This window comes from Corvus brachyrhynchos, unplaced genomic scaffold, assembly GCF_000691975.1.
Source record: "Corvus brachyrhynchos isolate BGI_N302 unplaced genomic scaffold, ASM69197v1 scaffold671, whole genome shotgun sequence".
Taxonomy (NCBI): domain Eukaryota; kingdom Metazoa; phylum Chordata; class Aves; order Passeriformes; family Corvidae; genus Corvus; species Corvus brachyrhynchos.
The window spans coordinates 960,844-982,571 of record NW_008236441.1 but is presented as its reverse complement, the minus strand read 5'-3'; the positions used below and the strand labels follow the sequence as shown (position 1 = coordinate 982,571).

Genomic DNA, 21,728 nt, shown 5'->3' with positions numbered 1-21,728 from the left:
GAGGCAGGGCTGCTGAGGGTTGTGTTGAGTCTTTACAAACTGGTGTTAAAGGAAAGCTGCCATGCTCAGTTTGGCTGCCATAAAGGGAGGGGGAAAGAGCCTTGCTTGATCTCAGAGAGGAAATGTGCACTCAAAAATAAACTGCTGCAGCCTTTCAAAACTTACCAAGCAAGACAAAAATGTAACTGCTGACGTTGACTTATGTCCTGTCAGTGGAAGGACACAATTTGATCCTATTCAGAACCTCTGTGTTTTAACAGTACAATTGTTTTCAAGGAGGTCTGAGAAAAGGATGTTACAGGATTTTATAGCAGACTTACAAACGTGCCGAGTCAGATGAGTAATGTTTGTTTATATACCTAGAAAACACTAATAAAACATTTATATCATTGGGGTTCTTTCTTCCTTGGCTCAGCCTTCCTAGTTGGGAAGCTTTTGCTTTGCTTTTGGCAGAAGGAGGAAGACAAGGACAGAGGAAGGGGAAAAATCGCCCCCTTGCACTTACCAGTTAAATCCATCCCTCTTCAGAGATCAGTTTCCTTTTACATGCTCAATTTACTGTGCACCAGAGCAAAGTGTGAGCTGTCAGGCTCCTGTGGTGATAGACCTGGATCTAATCCTGCTCCTCCTGACATCAGTGGCACAGCTTGTGCTGCTTCCAGCAGGAGTGGGACATGCTCACGGTGCATGGGCGGTTCAGCCCTTCGTGCCCAAGCTCAAAGCAGCCCCTGATGGGAGTGATGACAGCAGGGTTTAATACTTAATCCTGCTTCTGCTCAGAGTGAACTTAAAAAGTGTAAAAATTAAAATTATCTGACACCAGATTTCACCAGATTGAGTAACTCATGAGTAGCTCTGCAGATTGATCCAGAGAAACCCTGACTTGGAACTTTGTTTAAATCAGGGGATTGCTCCTTGTTTTGCAGAGCACTCAGATTGCAGAGATTAAAACGTTCCACAGGTGTTAAATATGAAGATAAATTACACAGAAAAGGATTAAATTTGTATTTTCTTTCTAAATGTTTCTAAATACTGGAGGAGAAATGTTTGCATTGTCACAGAAACTGCAGTAACATCTCCTTTAGCACTGTTTTTTTCCAAGTGTCAAACACTGGTTTGAAAGAGGGCACAATGAATGTTCACAATTGGAAGAGAGCTCCATTTTATTGAAGATAAGTAATAATTGAACAAAGTGTTTCATATTGACAGCATCATACTGTCATGTATTTTTTCAGAGACAAATGTACTTTACAGAGTAAGTGTCCTCACATGTCAATGTCTCAGAAAATGTGTTACATTTAGTGAAATAATGGGTCAAAAAAAAATCACTGTCATAAATGATGGCAGGCACATTTTTACTGAAATACGGGTGGTTTTACATTCTTGACATGAATAATTGGATGTGTCATATGTGAAGCTACCTAGAAATAAAATAGAGGTCATAAAATGTAAAGACATGATAGGATGCATTTATAACAGCATAAACCAAGCTGGCATTTTAATGTCTTAAGCCAGCCCATTTGCTATCCTTGGCCATTGATCTTGGCTGGGAAAGTCGTATGCCGAATTTAAACCCATTTTGGAGGTAGAGCCTTATGATGAGAAAGTGATAGAATTTGGTTTTGTTAAAAAGATTCTCCTTTTCACTGTTACAATTACAGCCCAGTAAGAGCACTGGAGGCTGGTTGTGGTGTGTCCTTACAAATCTTCCTCAGAAATGCTGTGTCCACCTTCACAGCAGGTCACTTTCTGGTGTAACTTACCCTGAAAATTGTGATTGCAGGTCACACAGGAGAATGATTCTCAATAGACATGAGAGAGAGTTTAGTTTAGTGTTCCCTCCATGGGATGATTTGAGAGAGCAGTTTGGGAGTGTCTGTGCATTTAATGAATTCCTCTGAAGGCATGGAAAAGGGTGGTTGGGAGAGGCATGGACTCCTCTCATTAATTTTGATTGGCTCTATAGGTAGTTTTAATTACCATGCTTGAACTGAGATTCAATATGGCACAGAAATAAAATAACTAATTACGACTACCTAAGTACTCACTGAAATGGTGTCACCCTCCTGCCCCAATTTTTCCAACTAGAGCTGACATAGAACCCACATGCTTAAAAAAAAAAAAATTACAAGAAAGGGGGCAAAACCATCCTGATTTCATAGGATTGCCAGCATGCATGCATGGGGTGGTTTTTTGAAACACTTAAGTAGCAGAAGAATTGGCCACATGTCACATCTGCCTCATGGCTATGGTTTGCTGCGTGTCTGGAAGTGAGGGCAGGCTGGGCACTGCTCTGCTCTGCCTGTATTTCTTTTTAATTTCTGCACAGTCAATGGAATATCTGACTGGTGCATTTTTTGGCTGCTGTTTTAAATTAGTGCAGAGCCTGGGAATATTCATGGATGTCTTATGTAAGTGGAAATGTTTCATATCTTCTGTTTTCAATGCAGTTTTACTGAAAGCCCTTTGGAATTTGAATGAGCCATTCCAGAATGTGGTTTTCAAAAAAGAAGTCTCTAAAAATAAAATCTTTCCAATCTGTTAAGATAATGATATCAATATTGGTATGGCTAATTGAGCCACCATTCCTGGAATAGGTGTGCTTCTGGATAAGTATCTGTCCATGTTTGTTTGAAACTCTTAGGAAACATCCAAACCTGGTGCAGTAGAATGAAGGCTGATTGATTGATGGACATCATTACCTCACCTGAATTTAAGGGAGGGGAATTGATTCTGCAGAGAAAAAGAGAACACTGAGGATAATTGGTCCTGTACTAACACAGGGAAAGGATGAGGGTTGGACTGGTGTCTTGAGTGAGGTTTAGAATCCAATCTGCAAAATACTGAGCTACTGAGCAGCATTTCTCCTGTGGCATCATTTACTGAGAGCCTCTTGAGGCATCAAGAGTTGTGCAAGTGTCTAACCTGCTGTTCATACATGATCCCCTCTGTCTTTGGAACGAGGGTACTCAGAGGTTGTGAGCCTTATAGCCATGAGGCTCTGTGTTCGCAGTGAGAAAAACCCTCAGACAGTGAATGCAGCTACAGATTTATTCTAATGTAGATAAACTTGTACCAAGGGTAGAAACATGAGCTTCCATGAAAAAACAGGGTGATACTCTACCCTTCATATCAACTTATTTTTTTGTGGAAAAAGAACATCTAGATAAATAGTTGCCTTTTCCAAAGAGAAGATAGCTGGTACAAGACAATCTTGCTGAAATTATGTCTCAGCTGGAAGGAAACATGAGTTTATTTTATGTAGCACGGGGGGAAGGTTCTCAGCAATATTCAGTCAGTCAGTTACCAGAGTGGTAAATGAGATCTCAAGAGCCAGAGCTCATCAGTGTGCAGTGATAGGGAAGTGGGAAGGAGAGAGGCTGCATCAGGGCTGGGTGTTTGTGTTCCTGATGGAAAAGTGCAAATCATTTCCTTCCCTTCTGCTGCTGTCATGGTCCATCACTTTAGTCCATTTTCACCTTGCTAAGGGATGCTGAATGGGCCTTCCTGCTTTGGCACCTAATTAATCTCTCACAAGCCTGTTCTTGCAGCCCGGCTGCCTGAGATGGTCCAGATCTTTCATCAGTGCCTGACAAACAAAATACCTTTTTTTTTCCTTTACCTTCCTTCCTTTTCCTGTGTTCTTTCACCCCAGCCCCGGTCAAGCAGGTTGAAGACATTGTTCTCCCCCAGCCTTTGAAGAGGGCATAGGCACACCCTGTTATTACAGGAAAATATCCCCTTTCTTCCAATGGAACCACTCTCACACTGTGGTATGGAAAGCTGTCTGTGTTTCCAAAATGCTGAGTGCCCACCAAAAAATGCAGCAAGATTTTGCTTGTCAGAAACTGTTCAGCAGCTCAGAGCCTCTACAGTGGAACAGGCAAACAGGAAATCATTGGGCACCGTTAAAAAATGGCATACCTAGGCACACATAAAAGTGTAATATCTGAGATGGAACAGGCATATTTTGTGGTGTAAAACATTGCCATGAGACTGTGAGACAAAAGAATTATGTTATTGAAGTTATTTTACTGTTGTATATCAAGTGATCGTGAATATCAGATACCTTGTGCACCAAGTTCCAACAGCCAAACACTTTATGTCTAGTTTAAAATGAGTCCTCGTGATAAAATAACACATGTAGGCTACATAACAGATAACACTGGGTGGTATAATGTATTACTTATAATAGAAAAACATAGATTCTGTAAAATGATGCCAGTGGAATCTAATATTTCTTTGAAATCTATTTCCTGGATAATATTTCTGCTCAGAAGCTGCTTATCTCCCTTCTGCTCTCCCTTTGTGGGGACAGGTGTGGTGTTCAGCACAGGATATCATTCCAGTCTGGGAAATGGAGAGGCACTAAAACAGATCTGAGGAGTGCCTGTGTTAGATCCATGCTCAAGGGAGTGTCCATCCAAACTTGCAGCTCTCCTGGCCTGCACCTCACTGCAGACACTGCTCTCCTGTGCTGGTGATAAAGAACCTGCAAGAGCTCTGAGAGTCTTCTGGGGACATATAGGCAGGGGAAAAAAAAGGAAGAAAAATCACATCTTTAATTCCCCCCTGCTGACAGCTTCCTTAATAAATATTGTAAGAAATTTCTCTGTTAAGAGCCACCCAGTAATCTAATTTGCAAGCCCCAGTGATATATTCAGCAGCCAGCTCAGGGGAGGTGTGTTTCTACTGTCAGAATCACATGAGCAAGGAATAAAATTCTAAGCTGTCACTGAAAGCTGCAGTAATTTATGATGAGTTGTTGGCTTTTACTTTTTCATACTATTTTTGACTCAGCTGAACAAAGAGGATAGAACTGCTACTGAGTTTACATTGATTAGTTTTTTCCACAGTATGCTCCCCTATCTGTGTGTTTGCACAGGATATAACAATACAAATACTGCACATTTACTTTTTACGTATATCTAAAGAAATCATGGAGTGATACCCTTGAGTAATAATGAGCGATGGATCCTGGATCATTTCAATTGTCCCCCCTATTGACATGCTCCTGAAGGAGTTAAGCCTTTGCCAGTCTGCTGAGTTTAAGTAATCCCAGATTTGTCTGTCACCTTCTGTGTTGTCTGGATGGGGCATCCTTGGGCTCTTCCTTCTCCTCGGTAAGGAACATTCTGCTCTGGTATGTACATAGAAGGCAAAGCAAAACCCAAAAAGCTTCCACGAGATTACAGCTGTACAGCCACGGTCAGGCTGTTTGGTGAGAGAACTGATTCTCCACAGCAGTGTCATCGTGGTTGTGTCCAGTTTCCTACAATGGGAAAAGCTTCCTGTCTTGAGGTCCATCTACATCAGGTCCGTCCCCTCAGCTGAGAAGGACCAATAGTGTTGTCTTAGAAATTAACTCATTCAAAGAAAACAAAGCAACGAGGTGAGAAAGCCAACCCAGAAGCTCTCCAGTGGTACTCCACAGCTGCTCATCTGGGAGAAGGTGTAGTGGCTGGCTGTCCTCAGCCTTGAAAGAACTTTCAGAACCACTTCACAGGTAATTCCATCTGAGCTGTTGTCACTTCATGATGAACACCTCGACTGTTGGGGTGAACCTCTGTTCCCTCACCTCTGCTTTAAGAATTTGGAGCTTACAATGGCCAGTGCTATGGTTCATCCATAGCCAGAGACCTCTCCTTCCGTGAAGAGGGTTTTAGGTGTCCACAGGGACAAGACTTCACCCTCAGTGAAGAGCTCCCAGGCATCAGTTGCTTTCTCTGAGCCTTTTCACGGACCTTGAGAGGAAAACCAGGTTGCCAGCACTCACTGGCTTTCTTCAGGGTGCACGTGGGCACGGTCCAATAGATCTCTCAGACCCTTTGAAAAGAAGGAATTTGATATCCTTAAAAAGGAAATGGTATCCTACCTTTTCATCCACATTCCCTTTTAGTTCTGCATCAACAAGGTTTTTGAGGATGCTCCCAGGGAACACAAAGTGGTGCTTTCATTGTTGCTGCTTAGGATTCAGTCTTTTAAAACTCACCTCTCATTTCTTTGTACCTTCCTGCTCCAGCTTTCATTACTGGGAAGCGAACAGCAATGGGTTGGGTTTTGTAACTGTCTCCTTGGTTCAGTGCTTGCATGAGGAATCACTGTCAATGTTCATTTTTCTAGAGAGTAGCTGGGGAGATGCATGAAATGTGTTCTTCATTTACCCTAAAGTTGTGTGTTGTTCATACTGCCCTGCGTGGCGGGTGCTGCATTCCTGTTCTCTTCTGCAGTGAGAGGTGCAGATACACCCTGCGTGGGCACAAGGAGTCAGTCAACAGCATCGAGTTCCTGCCCTTCTCCAGCACCGCGCTCACCAGCTCTGCTGACAAGACCTTGTCTCTCTGGGATGTCAGAATGGTAAGCAGGCTTTGCCTTGGTCTTCCTTGAATTCAAGCAAATAGTGACGTATGTGACATGAGGAAGATGAGACCCAGTGTGAAATCGAAACAGAAAGTAAGGGTGATGTGGCAGTAAAATATTCACTAACACAGTTGTTACCTTCTGACCAAAAATGACACCATATACCACTTCCTCCAGAAGGGATCTTCCCTCCTCCTGAACTCTGCTGATTCCTCAGGGAATAAGTGTTATTTTCTCCGTAATAAATCACTGCAGGTAGTGACAGAAACTCTGTGTCTCTTCCTTTGCTGTTCTCTACCTTCTTTCTTTGGAATGGGTAAAAATGCATTGAGTACACTGGAGAGTGTATTTGTCCCTGCTGCTTCGCACACCAAATATGCAAATCCTCTTCGAGTAGAATGTGAGAACAAGGCAAGAGGAATTTTTTTCCTCTGTCATCAGAAAATCTAATAATTATTGCTGTTTCTCTGGTATGGAGCAACTTTAGAAGTTCTCAAATTGTTCCTTCAGTTGGTGTTACAGCCACTCTGCATTTCTCAGGCAGTGTAAAGGTACAAGACTGCAGCCTCAAATGAAGGAAGAGGGTTGTATTCATGGAAGGGATTTGAGAGGAAGCAGGCAGAGCTATTGCTGTGGATTAAATGGTGTTGTCATCAGAGATACACAAACACAGGGTAGGAAAAACTGCCGTGGAAATGACGGTGGAGTACTTGAGACGCTCATTAGTCAATTGCTATTTATGGATCATAGAAACAGACTGAACAGAAGGTCATTTCATAATAGTAATAGTAATAATAATAATAATAATAATAATAATAATAATAATAATAATAATAATAATAATAATAATAATAATAATAATAATAATAATAATAATAATAATAATAATAATAATAATAATAATAATAATAATAATAATAATAATAATAATAATAATAATAATAATAATAATAATCCTGGTCAGAAAGCACAGTGAGTTAAAATGAAACTAGTCAAGACTCATTATCCCTAAATGCATTGGTTTGTAGGAATATTTGATACCCAAATATGAATAATTCAAAAAGAGGGGGAAAAGTATTGAAATACAAACAAAAGTGAAATGCTTAATGGAAAAATAGATTTCTGCTTTGTTTTGTTTTCAATAAATCCTGCAAGGAACTTTATCTTGCAAATATCTCGGTAATCTCCTGCTCATAGTAAATTAACAGAGTCATCAAGGAGTTTTCCTTTGACAAACATAAGGAAAAAGCCTCTATATTTGCTCACCAATATTGTTATTCAAGTTTGAGTAATTTTGCTGAGATAGGAAAGACCTTTTGTGAAAAGAAAATGTTGTATATGGCATTTTGTTGTGTATTTATGCTGTTGAAGTTTTTCCATGTTCAGTGGGAAATCTTGCAGATTTGGAATAAATCCCCACAGTGAAACATCACTTGAGGTGGAGAAATCCCTGTGAAGATTCCACCTCCCTCTAAATGCTGAATGATATTAAATGTTCCCTCCAGAAAGAAGAAGAATTATTTGGTCCCATTAATTGGGAATAGAGTATATTCTCACCTCTGTGAGATCAATTAGCAGTAAGGAGTACATTTAAGATACTTTTAATGAAACATGAAAACCACGCTCAGGTTTGTTTTCTCATAAATCAGATTCCTATTGCTAATCACATCTTGCTCTTCAATCATTAAGTGCAGTCAGCTCTTTATTATTAAGGATAATGGATACAGAGAACTGTAAGTCAGAGCAGTGTTAAGTTGAATGGACAATGAGCTCTGCATTTGGGGCAGGATGGGACATAAATCTTTGTAATTACTAAGCCTGAACTCTAATGCAGCCTGCAGACTTTGGAAATGCAGGGTATTACTTTTTCCTCTTTATTTTTTTTCCTGGGTAACAGAAAGTGAGATCCATCCAGTGGTTCAAAAAAAAATCTACATCACATTGACTCTTATTTTAAACCTAAGATACGTTGCCTATAGGAAAATGAGAACAGAGAAAGATGAATTGCACTTGTGGCTCTTTCCAAACACTGAGGGAGAATTACGGATTTGGTGTTGGATTTGGACAGGAACCACGCTCGTGTTGTGCCAGATACGCAGTAGATCAGATGTGGAGACCCAGGCTGCAGTTCGCTGGTGGGAATTTCTTGCCAGTGAAGCTGATGGCTCTGGTGCCAAGATAAGCTGCAGAATTTATTCCTCTTTGTGCCAGTTTCGTAGAAAGGCAAGCATGTTCTGGCTTTTCACCAGAACATTTCCTCGCCGACACATCAGGGAAAGCGTCTCCACTGTGAATTGCAAGGTGTGTCCAGTGATGAATGTGAGAGGTGCAAAAGAGCCCCTGCCCCCCTGAGTACAAGTTCCCCTGCCTGGGTTAATTCCTCCCACGATGAGGGACCTGCCACTCCTCTGCATCTCCCACAGCCTCAGGAGCCATTGCTTGGGGCTGCTCACATCTGTCTCAACACCATTTGAGCCAGGCTGAACCTCTGCTCTTTTTTCAGACAGATGAGATACCAAATATTTATGCACTTAAATAATTAAATAGAAGGGGGGAAAGAAGGACTCACATTTTTCATTCTACATGTTTGAAATGTATTGATTTAGTAACTATCTCATCTACTTTCTGACTTTTGAAATGTCAGATTCTATAACTGGATATTTCATTTTTGAAAACGTTGTGGAGAGACTGTAATTTAAAAGGCAGCTTCCAGTAGTAATGCCCTGAGAATTGTGTCCAACCAGGATTTGGGAAGAATTCTGTGTGTCCTTAATGGGACAGGCCCATTCACGTCAGTGACCCTGTTCTTGTGAACGAAGTTCAGCACACACAGAGCTCTGTAAAAAGTCACAGTCATACAGTGCTCTTTTTCTGTTCAATTTCGTGAAATAACAAGCATTTGAGATAGTGTTTGATAATTCTTGTCCATTTTGGTCTCTACTGCTCACTGATATTCAAGTTAGTATTTCAGTTATCTGGGATATGTTTCTTTATGCAGGGCAGCTCAGTGATTTAAGATAAGACCTGTTTTTTCTGCATTCCTTTTGCAGAAGATTGCTGCATAACACAAATAAAAGGACCCCATTCCCACCCCACTATCAAACTAATACCTCTGACATTCAGGCAGGAAGGCATCAAGATGTCAACTTTTTCGTATTTGGGTCAAAGATGACTTGAGCAGGGGTAAGGCAGCACAGCAGAACAGTGACCAGATGCCAGTTCTGGCTCTGCACATCAGATTGTGTCCTTGTCAGTAATTTGTGGGCTGAACAGCAGAATCAAAAGTTAGAAGCTCCAAGGTAGTGTGATCCTTGATGAATAATGCAGGCACCAATCTCATAGGAAAAAGGGAAAAAACAGAATGAAATTGCCCACAATCCTGCCTGAACAGCAGCAAGAGGCTCCCAGTGATGACCTGGCTCTGGCCATTTTCCTCCTCAGAGACTCCCGCAGTTTCCCCTGCCCCAGAGCGAGGGAGGGCAGTGGGAATGCAGGCAGAGCCTCCTTTCATGCTCCTGCAGGGAGATCTGTGCATGGCTCTGGAGAAACTGGATCTCTCAGCCCCTGGGAATGGTTCCTGAGTGTGGGGCACCACACTCCATACAGCAGGGCAGGCTGGGGCTCTAGGGCTGCACCACACCCAGAGGAATTCATTAGGAAGAAGCAGTCAGGGAAAAGAGGGAGAGGCTGCTGGGGGCTTCTGCAGGGCAGCGTTTTGTCTTCAAATGTGGCATTGGATAAAAGAGGTTCTCAGACACAGCCCTTTTTAGAGCAGTAGTTGCTAATAAATTGCAGCTTCTGTGCTCCAGCATCTGCTTATCAAGGTCTGCTAATGGCTCTTGAACATTAGCTGAGTTTGATAGAGTTCCCACACAATTAGGTCTGTGGGAAACAGCAGGGAAACCCAAATGGATGTCCCACCTGGTAGGTGAAGCAGCAACACTCAGCAACCCCAGCACCACGTGCTGAGAGTGTTAAATCGAGGTTCTGCCTGCTCTGTTCTCCTTGGCTTTTCATGATCCGCCCCACAGAGGTCCCAAAATGATCCATCTGTGCATCCAAAGAAATAGCAGAGTAAACCCCAAGAATTTGGGGGTGGGCATTTGCATTTTTGCCTTTGTAAAAGAGCTCTGGCTGAAGGCACGTGGGTCATTTGAGGACAATGGCCATTTCTAAGGGCTTTGCACTCCATGTCCTACCAGAGAATAAATAAATCCATGCACAGGGCAGTTTCTGAGCTGTTGGCTGAGGTTTCCAGCTGTGCTGCAGCATTTTAATGATGAGCACTTGGCTGCCTGTGTGTTTCATATGGATGTAGAATAATTACAAGGATGCTGATCTAAGCTGCAGCCTTGCAATTTTCTCCTTCACAATACAGCCCATCCTCTCCCACCCTGTGATGCCTTCAGCCTGGGACAGCCGTGCTGTGGTTCCTGTTGCAGCTCAAAGCTGCTTAACTTCTGGTTAAATTCAGGGAAATTGTTCCAAATTTATCATTTCCTTAGATAACCTTTTTTATTTATTTTCTTCTAATGAGATTCTCTTTTAGACCACTTATTTTCCAGTGTTTATTTTATCACTATTGAGTAATTTTTAAATTAGTAATTCCCTGACATATCTCACTGTAGTTTTGTTTCTTCCCGTGAAATATAAATTAGCTTGTAGATGTTTTGCTTTTCAATATGGATTTTGTCAGAACCTTTTTGTCAGTAGACTTAAAGCACATGGGAACACTCAGATCTCTGCAGGAATTCTGCCTATCTGTGGTGGGGGGTTCTGTGCCTGTGTCCCTTTGGAATGGGCATTCATGAAGCAAATTCAGGAAAAATGACAGAGTATTTAAGGATCAGGTGTATAAGAAAAGCACTGAGCAGCCAAAAGGGAGTGATTCTGAAAAGCAGTCTGGTTGTCTTTATACTTTTTGGCCTATTCCAGTTGATTTTTCCCCAAGTAAACACCTTAACACAAAATTATCAGTCAGAATCTCCTCAGAGTATTGGATTTGTCAGTTTTATTTGAACTCTTTTGAACTCCTGAGGAATGAATTCATGAGCCGAGTGGATAGACAGGATGGGTCATTTAAAAAACATCTGACAGGCAGTTTAAGGTCCAAATCAATCCTCTTCAAAAGTAGGTCAAAGATTGAAGTTGTCAGTACTGGAGACAAAGAGCTCTTCCATGCAAATCTCCCAGTGCAATTGAGTTATTTTGCTGTAAATAAGGGATGTGCAAGGATAAGTCCAGTTCCTGGCATCAAGTGTAACAAATTCTGTGTTCCTGATTCTGTGCATTTGTAAATTATGGGTTCATATTTTAAAACTCCCTGTCTTAACATGAAAAGGAATTTGAGTCACAGTGAAATATGAAATCAAGAACAAATAGTTGTGAATGCAGATTATGTTTTCTCCCAGAAGTAGTATCACAAAAGACAAAAGTAAAACTTTAAAAGGTTTATGTTAAATCTGTTTGGGACGCTTTCCTAGAGAGTTAGTGCCAGTTTTTTCAAAACCAGAAATATGGCTGAGGAAAAAAGTCAAGATCTCTTTCTAATTATGAAAAATAATTGGGGGAAAAAAGCTTGATTTGGTCACTGTAGTTCTTAAAAATGCTACATTCAGACTTTGTATCAAAACAACATCAGTAAAAAAGGCAGATTGAAATAAAATATTTCAAATAATGAACACAGAAGTGCACCCTGGATCAGTTGACCCAGATGCAAGCAAGAAAATATCTGATGTTCTTGTTTTGCTGTGGGTTTTTCTTCTTCCTGAGAGTTAGGAAAACGACTGTGCTTCAAACTCTGTGTGGCTGCTGTCCCCAGGATCACCCTCAGACTGGAACTATGTCTTTCCTTTGGAAAAGGTCGTCCTTTGTCTTGTCTTCAAAATCAAACCATTAAATCAACAGTTTAACAAACTGTATCATCAGCTGATCCCACAGGCTTTTTTCTCCTGTTCAACTAGGTTTAAATTAGACTAAACCTTTTAGATCAGGTTGTTCTGCAGAGCTCAACAGTTGGACTTGATGATCATGAAGGTCTTTTCCAACCTAAATGGTTCCATGATTCTAAAGCTCCAGGTGAATTAGTGGCCCTTAAAAGGTAATAAGCATTTTATTAAGCTGTTGCTATTCACTGATATGCCCAGTCCTGTTCAGTGGATGTCAGAGTCCTTTTGCCAGTGGGAATTCAGCCCATTAATGAGTTGTCTTCCTCTGTCTTGTCCCAACAACGAAGAAAAGCTACATTTTTAATTTCAAGGGGAAATCTTTGAGAAGACAGGACAGTTCTGTGTGTTAAATCTCCAGCTTGACTTGCAATTCATGTGAAATGTATAAATGGCAATGAGGTCAGATTAAAGTAACACTTTCCATCATGATATTCACAGTCATTTAAGCTGCTGCTGGAGAGTCACAGAATCTGCTGAGATGGAAGGGACCCATGAGGACCATCCAGTCCAGCTCCTGGCTCAGCCAACACCAGCCCCAGCAATCCCACCCTGTCCCTGAGAGCATTGTCCAAACAGTCCTGGAGCTCTGGCAGCCTTGGGGCTGTGACCATTCCCTGGCAAGCCAGTTCCAAGAGCCCCAGGATCCTCTGCAGCTGGATGCTTTCCTTCCTGTGCAGTTGTGGTTTCCCTGGGGGCTCTGCAGGAGTTTCCTCCAAAGTTTGCACCCTCCAGACCAGGCTCCTTGCAGTGCAGCCCAGCCTGGCTTTGACTTACTGGTGTCTTGGCTCCTTCCTCACGTCACTGCCTTTCCCTGGGCTGGAGCAGCCCTGTGATCCATCCCTAGCAAGGCATAGCCATGCCTGTCTTGGAATCCCTGTTTGCTGCCCCGCTCCCAAAGCTCCCAGCACACGGATTGCCTCCTCTGCTGCAGCCCCACAGGGTTCAGTGCCTTTCACCAAAGCTGCTGCTGTGCTTCAAGGCTCCCTTTCATCCCTGTGCTGTTTCCCTCATCTCCAGAATGGGTGATGGGGAGGTGTTCCCAGCACTCAGCCAGAGGGTTGCTGCTGGGCAAGGCACTGTGGAGTGATGGAGCCATGTGATCCACGTGTCTGTAATGACAAATGAGGGACACCTGCATTCCAGGCAGCAGGCCCTGCAATTCCCACTGCACTGGCAGCTCCGTGTGATGGGTCACTGGCACTGACAGGTTGCAAACTTCGAAGGGCAGGCGGAGAGAAGCAGTGGAGGGAAGGGGGGCACACTTCACCCATTGAGGCAGATTTCATCTGTTTTCACTTGCTGCTTGTTTTAGAGTATTAGTAGTAATCAGAGAGCTATAAATAGATAAATTTAACATACTGGAAGTCTGGCCATGGGTTCCAGTAAACACTGTGTGGCTCCTGGCGCGAGGTCTCGGGGAATGCGGGATGAAATGAAAATGAGGGAAATGGAGTGAGGGAAGCAGGTTGTGCTCCTGCCTGGGCAGGGAGCAGATTGACCTGAATCTGAACTCCTTACCAGCTGCCTGTGTCCATCCATAATGTGTGGGCAGGATATACTGCAGTAAGGATGAATTTAATTTCTATGTCGCCAATGTCACTTTGAAACAAAATGGGAGTAAAGTTCTTTCAAAGGCTTTGGGAAAGGCCTGGCTGCAGAATAACATTTGCATTGACTTCTTGGTCTTAAAACTCTAATTAAATTATTGATTATGAAGCTGGCTGATTTCTTAATAGTTTCTAATGTAACAATTAAACCAAAGTAAGTAATTAAAAATGAAAAGATTGGTCCACAAGTACGATCTTGAAAAGGTCATTTTCAACTTAATCACCTTTTTGAAAGAGGCAGGAATAAAACAAATGAGTCATTAGCAAAAAAGCAATTTGGTGTGTGCATGTGTGTAATAATGTTTCTACCAGATGACCACTGACCACACAATACCTAAATTAATTTAAAATAATGGCTAAATTTACTTAGTTGGTATTATATTAACACGTCTCTTCCAGACCAGGCCTCTGGTGTGTGAAGTGCAGTAGAAGATACAAAGCATGTTTCTATTCTGGACAGCTGAGAGCCCAGGGCAGAAGCCAGAAACTTCAGCCAAAGAGCACAGAATTTCACTGGAAATATTATGTTATTGTTTAATATCATAAACAATGCTTTGTACTACAGTGAGCATTTATTTTTATAATTATTTTTATAGGTGTGAGAAGTAAGGGTTTAGAAGCCAGTCAGGTTGGTCCATGGATGTTGAACAGTGGCAGGGAGGGCAGCACGAAGGTGTTTGCCAGAAAAATTTCAAAAGACTACTTAACACTGTTGCTTTGGGTAGTGATTGTTGTGCTGGCTGCAGTTGGATTCTGCTTCAACACATCTGCTCTAAACCAAATCCCCTTCTTGATGAGGCACTGGAGGGGGGAAACTCCTGTGCAGTTCAGGTTGTAAGAGAAATAGATAAATTTGTTAGTCTGTGAAGTTAAAGGCCATGGTGACTGTGGCTTCACATTCTCCAGAAGATCTATTAAAACCCAAACAACAAACCTTACAAATCAATTTCCTTTCTTCTAACAATAATGTGAAGTAAGTAAGATATTTTCAATGACTAGGTTTTCATTTTGGTAAAAACTGAATCAAAATATTGGTGATGACTCGATGTGTTTGTATAGATTATTCCCTTCTAACTGCTTGTGGATACATTTATTCCCAGTCTGGCTCCCCACAGCGTTATGGGGTGGCTGCTTTGGACTTCAAGTCCTTTTCGTAAGAGCAACAAGATACTGCCTGGGAAATGGCTTGAACTGAGAAGCAGGCAGACCTTTGGGTTGACTTCAGCTGTGTTGTGTTCAGACAAATGGAATTTCAGACCTTGTAAGGTATTTGCATAAAAACATTTTCTTGTTGCTTCAAGAAAGCTTAAGTAGCCAGTTTTGTCATGTGCAGAATAGCTGTAGGCCCTGGTTTTGAAGGAAAAGCTGTAGGCTGCCAAACTGGTTTTGGGTAGAGCACCCCATGCAGCGCTGATGGATGGTGAAGGTTTGCAGAGGGAATTCACACTTCAAACGTTGCCCTTAGGATGGAATTTTTGTGGTGCATATTTAATGTACAGGGAACTGCCAGGCACTCACAGGTGTTCAACAGTTCTGTGCTCCAGCACCCTGCAGGCAACAACACAGGGAGGTGTTCACATGCTATGGTCCAAGGCCAAAATGCAGCCCTTTGATTACAGCTGAATTCATCTGCCCCATTTAGAAGCATGCTTAGTAGTTGAGGCTATTTTATGTTGAGAGGCAGCCTGGTTGGTCTATTGCAATACTGATAGGAAATCTGGGAGGTGGTTTGTGTCTTCCTCACAGCCCCAGGGATTTGCATGAGTGGAAGGCATAGCACTTCACCATATCAGTTCACCTCTCTTCCATCTCTCCTGTCACCCTTGGACTGCAGTGTTGGGCATGAGAAAAGCACATTAAAAGGGGAGAGTCCTGCCTTATTGGTGTGCTGTACTAACAACCTGAAGATCATGGAATATGCTGAGTTGGAAGGGACCTCCAAGGATCATCAAGATGTTTCAGCTGATACACTAAAATGCAGCACATTCAGTTCTCTCTTTCTGGAATCTTTTCTCCACTCATGGTTTTTTGGGTTGTTCTGTAGAAAGGATTAATTTGATGCAAATGAGAGACAGACCTGGTTGCTAAAATGGTGGAGGTGGGATGAAGAATATGACAGATGTCCTGAGAAGGAGCTTCAGGTATTGAACAGTATCAATGTGGACTGGGAGACATTGGCATGGGCTGCAGGAGAGGAGACCCAACGAGGAGCATTTGTGTCATACAGTTGTATTTAAAAGTGTTGCAGGAGACAATCCTGACACGATTTCATATCGCCCCTAGAAATGGGAGCACATGTGGGTTTGCTGCCTTGCAGATGAGGTGATGTCATGGCATTGGAATTGCGAGGTTGTCAGAGCTGGAAGTGACTCTGGAGAGCTGTCCCTTCTGGTATCCTGAGAGCCCCGAGTGTGCCTCCCTCAGCAGCAAAGAATCCACTGCTAATTGGATGCTGAAATTTATGTGAGGCAAAGGAAAGACATCTGTCTCCATCACTGGGCCCATCTGGAATTTCCCATCAAGGAGACAGTGTTCCAGTCAGAGGTGTGACTTGCTGTGTCATTGCAGTTGACAGCCAGGTTTTCTTGCACGGTGACATTTGCCAGGCTCTTCAGCTGAGGACAGGCTTCTCCTCTGAGTACCCTGGGATTGCTCACAGAATTTCTTCTGCGTGTTTTCTCCTCCTGTGTGTACTGGCATCTCCTTTATTTTCTTGGAACAATTAGACATACCTCAAAGACACACATTTATCAAGGCAGTCAGCATGCAATTGCTCATCCCTGCCGTAAATTCCAGTGTCCCACACCATCCCATGACAAATCCAACTGTGAGTGCACTAATCCCCTCACAAATGTTATGTTTGGATGGTTTGTGTCCTGCTTTCCTGGCAGGCTGAGGTCTGTGAGCTTCTTTTCAGGAGAGCAGTCCCAGAGCCCCTCTTGATTGCAGGGTGATTTCAGACCTAGAGTAGAAAAATCATCTTCAGCAGCAGCGTCATGGTCTCTCAAGTTCAGATTCCTGGCAGTGGTTCACTGTGGCACTACTGAAATGAATTGTTTCAGGACTCAAAGTGTCCTGGCACCAACACAGGCAGAATGAGGAGCTGCCAAAAAGGTACCACCAGTTGATCCCCTGGGAACTGGCTGTTCCTGCTCTGCTCAGCGGGGTTTTCAGGACAGAAAGGATTTACCGGTAAAGACTGGTTTTACAGTTTATTTAGCTTCTCATTTTCTCTAAAAATAAATATGTGATTATTGCATTTCGGTTTTCCCTCTTCTGTGGCTCAAGCCCAGCTTCTCTGCCTCCAAGTGGGTTTCAGGCCAGTGTTTTGCAAATGATAGTATTTTACATGCCAGTCCCTTACTCAGCTGATTGTTTCTTTCCCCTCAGAAAACGTTTTATTGAGAAGCAATAATCTTTCAGAAATAAGACATCTCACTCAGATTGGAAGCACTGGGACAAAGCTGGTAGGCAAGAAGCAGAATTCAGCAACGTGACAAAGCCTGTGTGTATGATCTGCCCCTGCTGGTGACAATGGTCCAGCATCAATGGCCCAATTCTGCACTGAGAGCAAACCACAGGAAAGGAGGCTACTCAGGGGTGGATGTTGATACAGCTGTGCCAAGGCCTACTTCTGGTTTAAATCTCTCCTGGTTTATATGAGATTTGTGCAAAAGCAACAAAGAGTTGCTTGAGGAAAAAGTTATGGAAGTGCAGGAGTGGTCAGGACCTGTGCCAAAGCTGTCCCACTTCCCAGCTCCATCCAGGAGTGCCATGCAACTGGTTTTACTGGTTCAGATGGAAAGTTGAGCTTGAAACTCACTGCATTTGGAAATGCAGATAGAATTTATTTGACCCAGTAAAAGTACAAATAAGTGTCAGTTTTATTTGTATGAGTGTAATTGGAGTTTATAAAAAGTCAGGTTCATAGAAAATGGGATAGACAATGCAAGATACTGTGAGGGAAAAATGTTAACCAGCTTTATTTATATTATAAATAATATAATATTTCCCTTATTTCTGGGAAAAAATGTGTAACATATTTGAATAATTTTGGTTTAGGGGCAGATTTTTTGGTGAAATTGGGTCCGTCTAAAACCTGTCTTTCTCTAATCTAGAAAATGGAGTTTGCAAGAGCTGCTATGAATTTACAGAGTATTCATTTTCATTTTTTTTTTAATCCGAGAAGTACTCTTTTTCTGGAGGAAAATGCACATAATGCTTTTAATTCAGACCCTGGTGTTTCCAGGGGAGTGTGACTTGCTGTAGACTTAAATAACTACTGAACACACACCTGCAAAAGTTTGTGTCTACAAGTATGGTGCTGCACACCTTTTCTAGATATATTTTGCTCCCCAGGAACACTTACAAGTAGTCAAGAGTAAATATGTGTATTAAATCTAAAACAATAAAGACATTACTTGGCACTGATGATAAGTAAGAAGGCAGTAAATTGTGTGTACTGGTGTAATGTTCAGAAATGGGCTGGGTTTGTGGGGACAGCCCCCATCTGCTGTCTGACTTACCACTTTTGAGAGTTTGGTTATTAAACAAATTAATGGAGCAATTTACATTTCTTACTCACTCAACATTAGCAAGTGGATTGCATTCCCTAATTAGCATGCAAGGAAATGGATAATAAAGCTTTCCCCAAAAAATATGCATTGCCAGTTTTCACACCTTATTCCAAATTTTCTCATTTTTTAACCTGCCAAAATGAAATAAATGTCTACTGAGGGTATGAAAAAAATAATTCTTTCTTCTTTAACGTCCTCTTAATTAACTTCTAATGTATGCTGTTACTAAGGGATCATTCCTTAATACTAAATGTGTCTGAAACAGAAAAGACAGATTTAAATTATTTAGATAAACATCTGCTGAACACAGGGGCATAAAAAACATTCAGAAAAACAGTGGCTTTCTGCCAGCATCCACAGACAAAAAGAAAACCACCCCAAAAAATTGTTTTCCATTTCTGTAAATCTTCTTCCCTTGTATATATGAGCTTAGAGGAAATGATCAATTCTTTAGGTGCAGGTAACATGGATTGCAATGGTGCTTATATTATATATATATATAAAATATAAACTTTCTGAATAGTACCAAACTGCTCTGTGAGCATCACCAAAGTTGCAGAGATTTTGATGGAGGACATCTTTCTGGTATAAAAGTCGATGTTTTGACTTGTTCTGGAGCAGCCCTCTTTTCCTTAATTTAAGACCAGGAAAGGAAAGAGTTCCATGGTTCCTGCCTACCTGACTATATAAAGTTAATCCATACTGGTGTTAAATAACTCTATTTAGATAAATTGGTTCTGTCTTTAGCAATTTAGAACAATCTTCATAAGTAATGTGCAGTAAGGAGGTATTAAAATAATTGCCTGCTATTTATTTTCAGCAATATTCAACTTCAGAAATGGCCTAATAAAAAGAAATATTTAGTGGCAATCTCAAGATTTCCAATAGTTGAATCAATACAGTAAACACAATATAGTTTTCCAAATAATTATAGAGGCTAAGGATATGTTACAGACCTAAACACAAAATCGCTCTTCACATTGTTTGAAAATTATCTGATGGAAGAGAATTTAATCATAAAAACCTGATTGACCCAATTATTTCTGTGGAAACATCTTTATTTTGCAAGCTTCTCTCACATTCAGGGTAGCATCCCAGTGGAAATTTTCTCCATGCCCTGGGGGGAGCAGGGAGGGTTCAGTGCAGGTGCCCAGGAAGGATTTCTGGGGTGGGCAGAGCTCAGAGTGTGCAGTGCCTGGCAAAGCAGCTGCTCTGCTGCCAAGGGCCTGGGCAGCCCAGTGATGGCTGACTGGTTCTGTCAACAATTTTATCCTAGAATAGCTGTAGAAATAGAGCTTGGATCCCATATCTTGTATTAGATGAAATGGGTCACCCACCTGGGCACTTGCAACCCCCCATGAGCTGTGTCCTGCCATCTGCAAGATTGGGATGATTGGATTAGCAAGAAAAGTCAATAGGTTTAAAACTTCCTGTGTATCAATTCTTGGAGGAAACCTGTGTTCTGCAAAACCAGGCTGTAGTATCTACAGAATTTTGGATATTCCCCTTTGACAATTTTGATCTGTTTTTCAGTTTCTAACAATATATGTAAGTCTTAGCTTACTAATATTTTAGAACAGAAAGTTGATTGCTTTGATTGCTTTGCTTTGATTCAGTAAGCCTAAACTTTCCAAAAGGTGTTTTTCAGCACTGCTGGTATTATTTACCAGATTTGTGTCAACTGATTTATTTAAACTGACCTGTTCCTTGACCAGGTTTATTGTTAGCAGAGGTCTGTTTCCCACACTGTCAATACTTGTTGACAACACTTCTGTTAATAACAGGGCACAAATTAAATCATGAGAGAAAGCTGAAATGTGAGTAAAATCAGAGCTGGGTGCTGGGTGCTCAGGACTGTTCCCAGCTCTGGAGTAACCATGTGTTCTGATTCCTTCTGGCTGCACCCATAGTGGCCCTCATAAAATTCCTGCCCTGATGAGAAGTGTCCCACAAGTGAGGGGTGTCCCATTTCATGCCCAAAATTTCTCCTTATTGCATGGATCCTACTGTGCCAAATCTTTTGAGAGGGATCTGGGATGGAACAAGAGGGAAGATGACAGTGTAGATAGATCATGTTATACTTCCCTCCCAGATAACTATGGATGGTGTAGGTTAAGAGGGAGAAAGATGATAGAAAGATAAAATGAAGGATAAATGAAAAATAAGTAGTAAAGATGGATGTGAAAGCAAAGTAAGCAGTGGTGTCAAGAGAAAAACAGGGCATAAAAGAGCTTAAGGAAAGGAAACAGCTAGCAGAAAATTGGGATATATTATATATTTTTGGTATCTCTTTTCTGCTCAGAAGCTTCTACCAAATAAAAGGCTGTATAATAGTGATTGATTTGTAATCTCTGGTGTCATTGCCCTCGCTTCCCCCAAAGCCTTCTGGAGGCTGGCTGTTGAAAAGTATGAATTGCAGCAAAGAAATGGTTCCTGGCAAAAAGAGGGATTGGTAATCAATTCCCTTCCTGCCAGGCAGGGCTGCTCCCCCCCGTCACATTTGCTGCGTGGTATCCTGTCTGCAAAAAGCCGCCAGCCATGGTGCCCAGGGAGGACACAGGGATACCAGGATGGCAGATCAATCATTCCCATTGCTGCTGGAATCCACCAGGGAACGCTGAGGACAGACAGCATGTCTTGAGTTCAGTAACTCAGTTGTTTTTCAGGATTAACCAAAAGTTGGGTGGCTTTTCAGGACTCAGTGCTGCCCCTGGACTGGTGGTCCCTGAGGGGACAATATCCAGCTGGAGAGTGTGTTGGCAGCAGGAGTTGCAGCTGGACTGCCCAGGGCACATGCTTGGGGCGAGCTCCTGTGCCACTGGAGAACTCCCAAGGGTTTCTCTCCTTTTTGTGTGCCCAAGGCACTGGGCGGGCAGCATTTTGAGGAGAAACATGGAGCGTCTGCTTAGGAGCAGGAACAGCAGAGGCTGCTGGTCCCGAGGGAGGGCAGGACTGGGTATCCTCAGGGAGCAGAGCGAGGCTGTGGGAGGAAGAGAAGAGAGCCCCAGACTGAAATCCCAAAGGAGAACAGCTTTAGGACAACATGCCAGAGCACCTGCAGCAAAGAGGGAGCGCATTCCCGGGGGTGAGCTCCTCCCTCCTCTTCTGGGGCCAAGGAACCAGGAGAGGGCCTTCAGCAAGAGCGGAGTGAGGAAGAGGAGGTGAAGGCATTGGGTAGGAGGGCTGTCCTTTTACCCTGCTGTGATGCTCCAAGGTGGGATACAGGTGTTCAGCAG

At 42.3% G+C, this 21,728-nt stretch overlaps 1 protein-coding gene across 4 annotated transcripts in view; it reads left to right on the top strand.

Annotated features, from left to right (window-relative positions):
• SPAG16 (sperm associated antigen 16) overlaps positions 1–21,728 on the top strand; it is a 359,185-nt gene that overhangs the window by 205,353 nt on the left and 132,104 nt on the right. For 3 of the 4 annotated variants that reach the window (XM_017747132.1, XM_017747131.1, XM_008643578.2), the window contains one exon: positions 6,231–6,357. The exons of the other annotated variant lie outside the window; for it this stretch is intronic. In XM_017747132.1, coding sequence (XP_017602621.1) covers positions 6,231–6,357 — 127 coding nt within the window. The remainder of the gene's footprint in view (positions 1–6,230; positions 6,358–21,728) is intronic. 4 annotated transcript variants of the gene reach the window in all.